Source organism: Cynoglossus semilaevis, chromosome 6, assembly GCF_000523025.1.
Source record: "Cynoglossus semilaevis isolate Cse_v1.0 chromosome 6, Cse_v1.0, whole genome shotgun sequence".
Taxonomy (NCBI): Eukaryota; Metazoa; Chordata; class Actinopteri; order Pleuronectiformes; family Cynoglossidae; genus Cynoglossus; species Cynoglossus semilaevis.
In genome coordinates, this window is record NC_024312.1 from 5,751,546 (window position 1) to 5,763,283 (window position 11,738).

The 11,738-nt window shown below is 41.1% G+C and overlaps 1 protein-coding gene across 1 annotated transcript in view; it reads right to left on the minus strand.

The window, feature by feature from the left end:
• Positions 1 to 4,919: 4,919 nt before the first annotated feature.
• The window catches only part of LOC103379855 (NT-3 growth factor receptor-like), a 39,819-nt gene continuing 33,000 nt past the window's right edge, over positions 4,920 to 11,738 (minus strand). Inside the window, exons 8-12 of the mRNA XM_025056324.1 lie at positions 9,690 to 9,827; positions 8,734 to 8,917; positions 8,067 to 8,087; positions 6,921 to 6,970; positions 4,920 to 5,436 (exon numbers count right to left, since the gene is read on the minus strand). Coding sequence (XP_024912092.1) covers positions 5,248 to 5,436; positions 6,921 to 6,970; positions 8,067 to 8,087; positions 8,734 to 8,917; positions 9,690 to 9,827 — 582 coding nt within the window. The 3' untranslated portion in view covers positions 4,920 to 5,247. The remainder of the gene's footprint in view (positions 5,437 to 6,920; positions 6,971 to 8,066; positions 8,088 to 8,733; positions 8,918 to 9,689; positions 9,828 to 11,738) is intronic.

The window sequence follows — 11,738 nt, forward strand, 5'->3', positions numbered from 1 at the left end:
GGGGGGGGGTGTAAATATAATTCTGTTAAGATTTGTTCTGTTGAGAAAGCAGTTCAGGAAGGAAGACCTTTCTGAGAGGACGGTTGGTGGAAGAGCTCTGTGCAGTTCTAGTAAATGATAGCTCATGATTACTTCACCTTTGACACTTCTTCACTGTCCCTGGAGCAGAAACGACTGAACTCCCAGTGGAATCAGTGATTTCCTACCCAGAGTGCCGTAGTATTTCCTCCCTCCCCGTCTTCTTTCAGGGATTCTACCTCTCTCACTCTTTGTCTCGCCCTGATCCAGTTCCCATTCCTGTCCTTTTTCTACCCATTCTTTACGTGTCACTCTATCAGTGAGATGGTAACTGCTACAGACAGGCAGGACATTTGCATCTTGAGAGTCCTGAACATCACCCCGTTTCTCATCTCTTCATTCCTGTCTCAAGTTCAGGGTTGGCTTTGCTGTTGTTGAGAGGACTGTCGTGGAGAATGTCACCGAGACCGACAGGAAGGCAGTGACACGGAGACAAGAGAAAACACCGACCAAAGAACGATTGCAGTGCCGTGGGTGGTGCCTGATGGCTGACTCACCTCGGTGACTCAGTCTCACCAAGACCAGTACAGAATGAAAGCCATTATTTTAGTCAAATGTGTTTGAAGTGCAAGGACAAACCATCGCTCAGCGGCAGAGCATTCACGACTAATCTATCTTTTTCTTTTCAAAACATCAGGGCTTTCTTTTAGAACACCTTTGTATTTGATTGAGAGCGCAGCAGCGTTAGAGTTATGTGTCGTTTTATATTTGGTTCTCAACACGGCATGACATATTACTCAAAAAAAAAATAAAAATAACCGACTAGTGTTTTATGAATTTACAATTGTTTTTTGGTTTTACATCAGCAACAGTTTTCTCTGAACCATGAAGAATCACTGTCAGCCAAGGGTATAAAAAAAAACCTTAAATACCACGTGCTGCTAGTGTGATTGCTGACACAGTCAGTTGTGTCAAGTCCCAGTATGGGTGAATATTTCAACAACCACACTCCAGGCCTACAGGGGGCGACCACGTGCAGGAGAGGTGATGAAACCCAAACCAGGAAGTCCAGTTCCTACAGGGACCTGGTCAACCTGCGCACCCAGAGGAAGTAGGACTGAGGACTGAGGACTGTGGACCAAGGACTGTGGACTGTGGACTGTGGACTGAGGACTGTGGACCAAGGACTGTGGACTGAGGACTGTGGACCAAGGACTGTGGACTGAGGACTGTGGACTGAGGACTGTGGACTGTGGACTGTGGACTGTGGACTGAGGACTGTGGACTGAGGACTGTGGACTGTGGACTGTGGACTGAGGACCAAGGACTGAGGACTGAGGACTGAGGACTGTTTGGAGAAAGCTTTTCTTCTTATGACACTTGTTTGATTGAACCTGCAGAAAGTTCCGGAAGTTGACTCCACAAACCCAGATTGTTGCACCAGGTGAGGTGAGTCAGAACTGCTGTAACTGAATTTTCAGCATTTTCTTCATCCACCAGAGAAACCGTGTTTCAAAATGATTTACTGTCGTTTGAATCAAAGTCCAAATCTGGACTTTAATTCAAAAACAAATGTGTGAATGATATAAATGAACAACAGTAGAAAAACCACAGACACCGTGATTGAAGTGGTGTCCCACAGACCCGAATCAGTTAAACAATAAGAGTAATTTATTGTCTCTGAAGTTGCCTTTGTTGATTCAAGTGTTTAGCATCTTTTATTTACACAGCTTATTAGCCAGAAGCCGATAGGAAAACGGCAGAGTCCCAGTCAGATTCCCATAAGGCTTTGCTTCGTGTCAGGCATCGAGCCAAACCCCAGCACCAATCCATATCCCTGCGTCTGCTAATGTTGTCATGAGCCAGTCAGAAGGTAAGATGATAACTTTTTTTCAGTCTTGTTCCCAAAGGGTTTCACTACTGAGAGCATTAAGCAATAGGCAATTTGTGTGTGTGTGTGTGTGTGTGTGTGTGTGTGAAGAGCCTATAGCGCTGCGATGTAACAAAGCAATATTTAAATCCACATTAGTAAAAAAAAGAGTGTGATTATGTGTGTGTTTTATGTTCTTATTAAAATGGAAATGTAGAGTGAGTCTGGAGGAGCTCCCCCTTCAGGAAACATGTAAAACATCGACCTTTATTTATCTGCTCCAGCTCCCTGCTCCTCTGTGAAAGCAGAGCAGGACGGTTTTTACCTAAATTATCTCTAAATTTGATTCTGCGAGTGAAAAACTGCAGTTCTTTTCCCCTGCTTGTCTTTCTTTTCTTTATGTTTGCAACCTGCTCGGTGTTGCATTAGTAAAAATGTGACCTGACCGGGAGCAGACCCAGGAGGTCAGAGGTCAGAGTGCTGCTGTGAAAACCTAAAAACCAGATTTTAAATTGAAGATACCGATTGGCCAATATTATCAGTAGGGATGTCCGATAATATTGACCAACTGACGTCTGATAATAACGGCCAACTGATATTATCAGCCTATTAGCCTATTAGCTAATAGCCCTTTTAGCTTAATTTTGTAATATCGGTAAGAATTGTTATCGGGACCTACTCCGTTTATACAAACCCAATAAGGTTTAAATGCTTGGGTTTCGCCCAGATGATGTGACCTACAAATCGTTTTGTCATTGTGACACAGCACACCACTGCACACAATGAAATGTGTACTCTCCCTTTAACCCAAACTACTGCATAGAGTATATCAGTATCGGTTGATATCGGAATCAGAAATTAAATGTTTGGACAATATCGGTCGATGGGAATCAGCTAAAAGTTCACGTCAGAGATCCCTAATCAGAATCAAGCAGTTTCTTAGTTCTCAGTTCGTGTTAGTGGGTAAATAAATAACTGAAGAAGACCCTGAGGAGCCTGTTGGGTTTTTAATAAAACACCAGAGCAGATGGTCGTGTGATCTGGGACATGCTCAGTCACAAGGAGGGGAAGAGGGAGAGAGAGCCAGACGCAAAGAGAGAGAGAGCGAGAGCCTGTAGCTGTGTGCAGAACTTCAGATGAACTCCTGAGTCAAACTCTGTCTCTCTGAGTAACCACAAATGTCTTCTTCGGAGAATTCTCTCTTTTTTCAACTTATCTCTGATTTATTTCTCCCGGCGTCGTCTTTCTCTCCTGGAGCGCACCTCGCAGGTTTGTGCTCCAACTGCCTGACACCGTGATTCAGCTCACTGCTCAAATCACAATCGATTCGTCTCCGAGACAAAGCAGATGCTTTTCTTCCCCAAACCCTTACGTTTCTCTCTCTTGCCCCGTCCGTCCATTTTAATCATTCACATCTCTGTCTTTTCCCCTCGTGTTTCCAAAACAATTTAAATCCAACAGAAAGGCAGGTGGCAAAACAGTGAGGGCAAAAACCATTGATAGTACTAAAGATTCCCTGTTCTTAACTTAAGATTTATTTATAGTTACAAGAAAAAAACATAACATTTGACTGACTTGTAGCTACAGTACTAGTGAACAGTAACTTGAATAATATAAATAATTAGTAGTACTACTACTAGTGGGGTCTAAATAAGAAACTATTCTTATTGCAGTGTATTTGTGTACTACTAGTGGGGTCTAAATAGGAAACTATTCTTATTGCAGTGTATTTGTAATGATATTTTGAGAATAATCAGTACAACTTAATATCAGTATTTTTTTTATTATTCTGCTTTTCTGGATAATGAGACCTTTAACAGTTTCAAGAATCTTTTTTTTTCTTTCACTTTTGTTCCACTTTGTGAGTGTCAACAGACCACTGTCTTCCACTTCAGGCCAGGAAGACAGATAGGATCATGTCCACATGGTTTCAGAGAGACAGAGACGGACATCGAGGCCTATGCTGGTAAACGGACAATTATTTTCTGGTTCCTGCTGGATGTGAAAAAACAGTGGGATCTACAAAAACAGATTACGCTGTGATTGAGTTGACTACGTTTCCGATGAGATGAAAACAGACACTATCTGCCCCAGTTTAACATACTGTTCTGGGAGGCTGTGACTCCATATCAAACCATTTCATCTGTTTTGCTTCAAGTCAACTGTCAATGATTGTGTGTGTGTCCTGGTACAACTACAGTTAGAGCTACACCGTTGTTGTTTTAGGTGTTTTGATGAACTCCAAAATCTATTTTGGAGTTCAGATTTGATTGAGGTCAGAATGAGCAAATAAATGATAAACCCATGTCAAGTGTTTACCAGTGCATGTGTGTCTGTTCAGCCCGCAGGTAGTAACGGGGGTTTGTTCTGCGTGGCATCAACAAACGAACAGACGGCTGTAATCAACAGATGGCTGTTGCTCTTTCTGTGTTTGGCCGTAAAATCAACTCTTGGAAAATTAATGCCGTCAAACGGCCACACTGTTCTGTGTAGTTACTCCGTCCGAGGAATACATTTTCTCCCAGGTTAGTGACATAATCCAGCGGCATCGAGGTCACATTGAATGATGTCACAGCCTGTGATAGGTCACATGTCAGACGTGCTGCGTTGTACCTCATGCTCTTTTACTGGACATCACCAACTCACTGTTCAGTTGATTCAAACGCCAACAGACAATAATAGCAAACAACAATAGATATTTATTTACGATTTAATTACAATTACAATTTTGTAATTATAAATACTGTGGATTTGTCACTGATTACCAAAAATCCTCTGTTTCTGATGTTAGCATAATTATGTAATATCTGTAATATCAGTTTTTCCTCCGATAATGAAAACCCGATAACTCAATGCCTGGGTTTCGTCAAATGACCTGTGCCCAAAAAATAGTTTTGGGGGAAAACGGCTGTATATGACAGTAGGAGTCACTAGATGGCAGCATTGTAGCTCATTGTATGCAGAATGCTGGTGCCAGCAACTCATACAGTGGTTTGTTCCGATAAATAATTAAATACTACCTTTATTGGTATCGGGATATCGGAAATTAAGTGTTTGGACAATATCGGCACTAAAGTTAATATCGGACATCCTTATATTACAATCGTAATCACCACCTCTCCTCCGCTCACGGCCAAACCATCTCCACGCCTGGAGACCACATGACCTATGACACGATGATGACGCGCTGTCGTCATCGTGGCGGGGTCACGTCAGTAAACACGGGCTGTGTGGGCAGTTTACTTTTTACCATCTCTGAGATTTACAGTCTGCAAACACAGCTCGAGGTGCCAGCTGAGAGGGACAGATTGTGAGCCTACATCATGCTGCTGTAATCCTCCGCTGCTCGAAAAAAGCCACTAAACCCCCAAAAAGTAAACTGCTGAAGTTGAAGAAAAATTTAAAAAAAAGTATTTTTGTGTTGACTGAACTCCTGGCTTCTTACCTTTCATGCCAAACTTAGAGCGCCGTCCGTACTTGTTGATGAGGAGAAAGAGAACCACCAGCATCACACAGGCGAATCCTGCCAGGCCGACTGCTATGGAGATCTAGAAGGACGGACACCTGACAGTTAGACAGCTGCAGAGTCAAGAAAGGGAGATTAATCTGAATGTCTGCAAAAGAAAAAAAAATAAATGAATGAACGATTTGGCCGTGGCAGAGATTATAACGTTAATGAATATCCTACGTTTACAGACTGGATTTTTACTCTGATCCAATTTGCAGCAGTGACTCTGAACAGAACACTAATCAATATGGAAAAAAAAAAGTAACAAAAGACTGAGAATACACTCTGTATTCTCCTCCAAATAATTCATCAGGCTGAATTTCTGTCATTTGTTTCTGCACCGCGTCAATAGATTGACCTTTGCCCTCGAGGTTAATTTTCCCAGACCGTTACCATTACGATAAAGTTGATGTAAGACAAAACATTTTTGGTAACATTTTGTGAACAATTTTAAAATCAGAAAAGAAAATCTTTTTAATCTTTAATCTTTTAATCAAACTTGATCCTAGGCCTGTCAAAGCATGCATGGCTGTTTGTCTATTTTACCGTTTGAACAGACTGGATTGTATTAACAGGAGTGTTTTCACTTGAATGGACCACAGGTCAAGGCTTTACTCTTTTATATTCCTGCAAAGGAACGTGTTCAATTTCTTGTTGATTTAGAATTTTTTTCCTTCAGAAGAAGAGAATGAATGCACAGACAGGGTTGTGTGGTGTCACGTGCTCTTTGTTTAAAGGAAGTAGAGAGATTACTACGTTAGACCAACATAATTATTCTTCCTCTTCCTGGAGGCGTAGTTTTTATTTCTATGAATTCCTTCCTTCCTCTCTCTCTCTCTCTCTCATTTCTATGAATTCCTTCCTTCCTTCCTATCTCTCTCTCTCTCTCCTTCCTCTGCTTTGGTTCCTTTATTGAGTAAACAATATGATTTCATCCGTCCTACTATGCGTTGTCGTCATGGTGTTGTGTCATAAGTGTGAATTCCAAAACCCGCCAATCGCACGGCCATCTGTGTCTCCAAAGGAACGGAACGCAGATAAGGGACGAACGCACACACTCCGCTGCGCTCCTTCACGGACACTGACTTCTAACATCAACTTTTCTGAGTCAATTACAGGAAGGAGATGAACTCAATTACACTTCCCATCAGCCCGTAGACCCCCCCACCTCCGGTCACCCGGGGGGGGGGAGGGGGGAGGGTCTCAGTGGACAGAATGAGACAAAATGACTGATAGAAATATTTCTGAGAGGAAGCGACTCAAAAAGAGTTGAAGGAATTAGCAGCTCATTGTACATATATATATATATATGTTGTATAAAATTGTATATATTACATACAATATATACAACATATATATTTATGTATACAGGATATTACTGTGTATCACGGAGTATATATATTTGTGTTTACATTTGCATAAAATCTTCAACATTTTCTTTTGTATTCTTCAGTGACTATTCAGTCTTTTGTAAACCAAAAAAAAAAAAAAAAATTCCAAATAATGAATATTTCCATCACTCACCCCAGTTGTGTCCTCTTCAGTTTTTTCAGGCTCTGGAGTTGGAGGAGTTACTGTAAAACAGCACAGGATAAAAGGGGATTTAAACCAGCAAACACAAACTTTATGGACAATGTGTTGAATATCTCTTAAAAAATCCTGTAAAAAAATGAATGAACCTCAAGTACTTTTCCTAGCTTTAAAACTTTAAAACTGTGAATTTTCGACAATTAATTTCCTTTTTTTTAACCGTCAGGTTGTTTTCACATCTACATTTTTGTATCTAACGTTTTCTGAACTGAAGTTTTCACCAAGAGAAAAAAAAGCTGTCAGTTAGTACTTAAATAATTCTTGTTTTAAACTTTTACACCATTACAAAAACGAACCCAGTGAATTCTAGAGAATCTGGATTTTGCTGAGCGTGCACGCTGCCTTGTCAGCAGCCCAGTCTGCAGCTGGAGGTGGAATGATGTGTGGAATGTTTTCTTGACACACAGTGAAGTCTAAATACAAATCAATTTCACGCCATGACAGGTTTTTGTTACTTGTTTTGTTCAAAGCTTTACACAGCGTACGAAATGTGAAATCGATCCCCCGACACTGGGTGACAGAACACGAGGACTGGCGCAGCTACTGAGCCACAGCAATGAATCCCAGGTACAGAGGCACAGGAAGTGGACCACGTCTTAATGCATGACGATTTGTCCTAGAACCAAAATGAAATTCCACTTCTGCTGTTATTGACGGGCGATTCCTGAACTTTGTGATTCAATACGAAACCCATTACTTTCTTTTATTTTTTTTTCATTTTTTTTAACCCAATCAAAGATGGACAAAGACTTGATCACATGGAGTCACCGCTCTCTTCTGGTCAGTGGTCATGTGACATGAACGGTCAGTTCAACTGTGGGGGGTAAGTTTTCCTAAAAGATTTGGAGGTGACACATGCAGTTTTTTTTCCATTTATTGATGAGTATTACTACATTATGAGAGTAATCGATACTCTTTGAGTAATGATTCATCGATGAATGAATCATTACTCCTGACAACTTTGCAGTTCTTTCATCAACTTTCACCAAATCAAGCCAGACTGCTTGTAAACCTGTTAGCATTTCTTTGCAACTTCCTTCCAAAATTAAGTAAAGATATCGAATGAAACAAAGTCCTTACCGTAATCATAATCCGTCGAACCTGTGTGGAAAAAGTAAAACAGAAATAAGAACTTGAACACATACTTTGTAGATAGAGTGAAGTTTTTACTGGGGGGAAGTGTAATGCTAGAAATAGAGCACGTGTGAAAAAAATCTAAATACAGAAGCGCCCCGTGAACAGGCTTATCACCTGTGTTCTGAGTACAGCCCTGCTTTAGTCACTGCATCTCATTCACACTTGGACTAAATATAAGCTGCTTCTTTTTTTTTTTTTTTCACCACATCACCCCGAAACAGTCAGAGCGCCGCTGACAAAACCCAGGAAAGATCACACAAGGAAGCCGGTGGCTGTGACACCTCACGGCGAAGGTTCTTTTTTTAATTATCACTTATAATGTGGAAACCTAAGAAATGTAAGCAAAATATAAGAGTGAAAAAGGTCCACTTCACACTACGCTTATACTGAATACAGTCGTCCCTCGGTGTATCGTGGTTCGGCTGACGACTCTCAGTGCATCGTAGGTTTTTAATATTATAAATGTGTTCTTTTATTGCGAATTTTTGCGGTATATAAAAAATTCATTATATATTCATTATTATTTTCGTGATAAAATATACATTTTCTCACCTAAAAAAGTAAAACAAATACATTTTGTAACCCACATACAGGGTATAACAAGACTTACCATCGAAGGGTCTGTCCAGGAAATGACCGTACACGGTGCTGGTGGCTACGCCCAGGTAGTTGGTGGCTTCCAGGGTGTAGTTGCCGTTGTCGTGGTGGGTGGGGTTTTTAAAGGTAAGACAGCCTTCGATGTAGTCTTGAAAAATGTCCATATCAGTCCGAATGTACTCGGAGTGGGGAATTTCCTGAGTAAACGAGAGAAAGAGGAGACGGTGGAAATAGAATCAAAGTCCAAAGATTCTGAAGCTGTGTTTATTCTGAATACATGTGAGGCTGCTCCGGATGGGTTCGTTTATACTGAATTTCTGAGAACAGCGTAATGAAGAAAACAAAATCGTCCTCTGGGTCCAGTACCGTATTTTCCAGACTATAAGTCGCACTTTTTTTCATCTTTGGCTTTGGTTTGTGACTTATACTCAGGTGCGACTTATATATTAAAATATATAATTTCACGTTTGTTATTTTCACACTGCCAGCCGCTAGGGGGCACTCTAGGCTTGTGTACCAGTATCTGCTACCCCTGTACCACTGAAAATTTACATGTTTGTTATTTTCACGCTGACATATACGTACATACATGACATACACGCGACTTATAGTCCAGAGAATACGATATGATAATGATGTTAGACCAAAATGGGATTTTAATGATGTTCGACCAAAATGGGATTTTTATTACATTTTATTTGAGTATCCGCCCCCCTAGGCGTCTGTCCAGAAAAATTCTAGCCCTGCGACAAATATATTTGGTGACCTCTGCTTCAGACCTAGCCAAGTATGGGCTAAGAAACATGGACCTGCTGGCATAACACAAACCTTGTTCTTGAAGATGACATTAAATGCTAAAAAAAAAACATAAAAAAAAATCTGTAGCGATTTTACCAAACTTTATAGATACAAACCTGGTCTTTGCGAAACAAAACTGTGGCGGTTTTACCAAGCTTTATAGATACAAACCTGGTCTTTGCGGAACCACCGTAAGGTCGGGTGGGGCGACCCCCGGACGGTGAATTCTATGCAGGTGTCATGGCGGCGCTCTGGCTCCTTCAGCCTTATGATAGATGGAGGAACTGCAGAAACATAGGAAACAGGAAGACATCATCACGCTGCTGAGTTTGTAACACAAATACACACAGTACTGCGTTTTATTGTACTCCGTTGTCACATCTACTGGCAAGACGCTGAAAAATGTGCACCGGGTGGTTTGTCATCTGGTTTAACGCTGCGTTACCGCGCGCAGGAGCCAGACAGGAACACAGACCTGAGTTACCATTTTAATACAGTGGTCTCATCACAATCTGCTGCCATTGATTTTCCATTTGCGGAGTGTGTGTCCTCTTCTTGGATTTCCTCTTTGTTTACCAACATAATTGCAGAAGGCAGAGCTGTTTACCAGGGCAGTGTCAGTGTTTCACCGCAGCCAAATGGATGATATTCAAAACAGCAGTCATTAGTCCATGTAACACACACACACACACACACACACACACACATTACTTACTTGTGTGTTTGTGTATGTGTCTGTCTTTGTGTGCAGTGTCTCACTGGTCTTTATCCTACATTTGAAGTCTAATATCTTTGACACTTTGTCTTTGCCAAATGCAATCATTTCTATAGAATAGAATAGAAGTGAAAACCTTTGTTATCAATGCTTAGCAATAACGCATTGATATTTATTGTTGATATTGATCATTTTGTCACATTGTCACGTATCATTTTAGAGAGTTTCAATCCTGCACAAAAACCGTGTTTTAACTTTGTTCTGTCAGCCAGACCTGCAGAATAAGATGTGAATAAATCATCTGCTTTATCGGCTGATGTCTGTAAAATCCCCCTCAGTTGTGTATGAGGAGGTTGACTGATTAGATTTGTGCACATTCAACAAGTCATCAACACCTGTTTGACTCCCTGGAGCTGAGAGCTTCACGACTTAAACACAAACAGTTCCTGATGAAAAATCTCAGCTACATTTTATTTAGTGGAGTTTGAAAATGGAGAAATTCCCAATATCTCTATAACACATTATAACTGACGAGGGCTGCAGTTTGTTATCGTTATTACGGCTGTTTGTCATGACATACAACCTCAGTAAAAACCCTGGTTCTTCCAACGGTCGACTTTCTCTTCTTTAAGAATAAACCGTGCCGCTGCTGCAGAGCTGGAACGATTTGAGGTGAAGTTTTTCTTCATCTGCAGCCATGCGATAGTTTTTATGTCACAGACATCATTTTTAAAGTCAATATATTTACATTTTTCTGCCCGGTAATTGGCATCTCACGGCACATGATCTCGTTATCACGGCACCTTGAACCCACAGATCTTCTCGCTCTGATAATCAATACACAGTGCATTTGTTTTCTTTTCCCTACGTCCCGGTGCAGAGAGAGAGAGAGAGACGTGTGGATGGAATATGATGAATGTGTCGAGGCGCAGGTCGTCTATCCTGCCGGCTCTACTATTAATACGGTTCGAGCCTCAAACGGTTGCCGCTGCTCTCACTTCACGAGAGGGAAGTTCAATATCCAAGCACGGCGCACTCACGAATGCAGAATGAATTCCCCGACAGTGTCCCCACTGAGGCTCAGTGTTTTAAATTCAAGCCTCCAGGTGTGCAGGGATGGGTTTGAAAATAAATGCTGCCTCCGTCAGTGGTATGTTGTTTTGGAAAATACTGTAGAAAGGTAGGGATGTCCGACATTACCTTTTAGCCGATACAGGTGTGCAGATATCGTCCAAACACTTAATTTCCAATTCCGATATCAACCAGTACTGATAAAGGTCTGGTAATATTTATTTATTGATCTGTACAAACCACTGTATGAGTTGCTGGCACCAACAACTGATTATTACAAATTATAATAAAATGAGCTGCAATGCTGCCATCTAGTGAACTTAACTTTAATATACAGCCGTTTATCCCCTAAACTATTTCTAGGGCACATGTCATTAGACGAAAATTATGCTAATATCTGTGCATGTGTGTGTGTGTGTGAGTGTGTGTGTGTG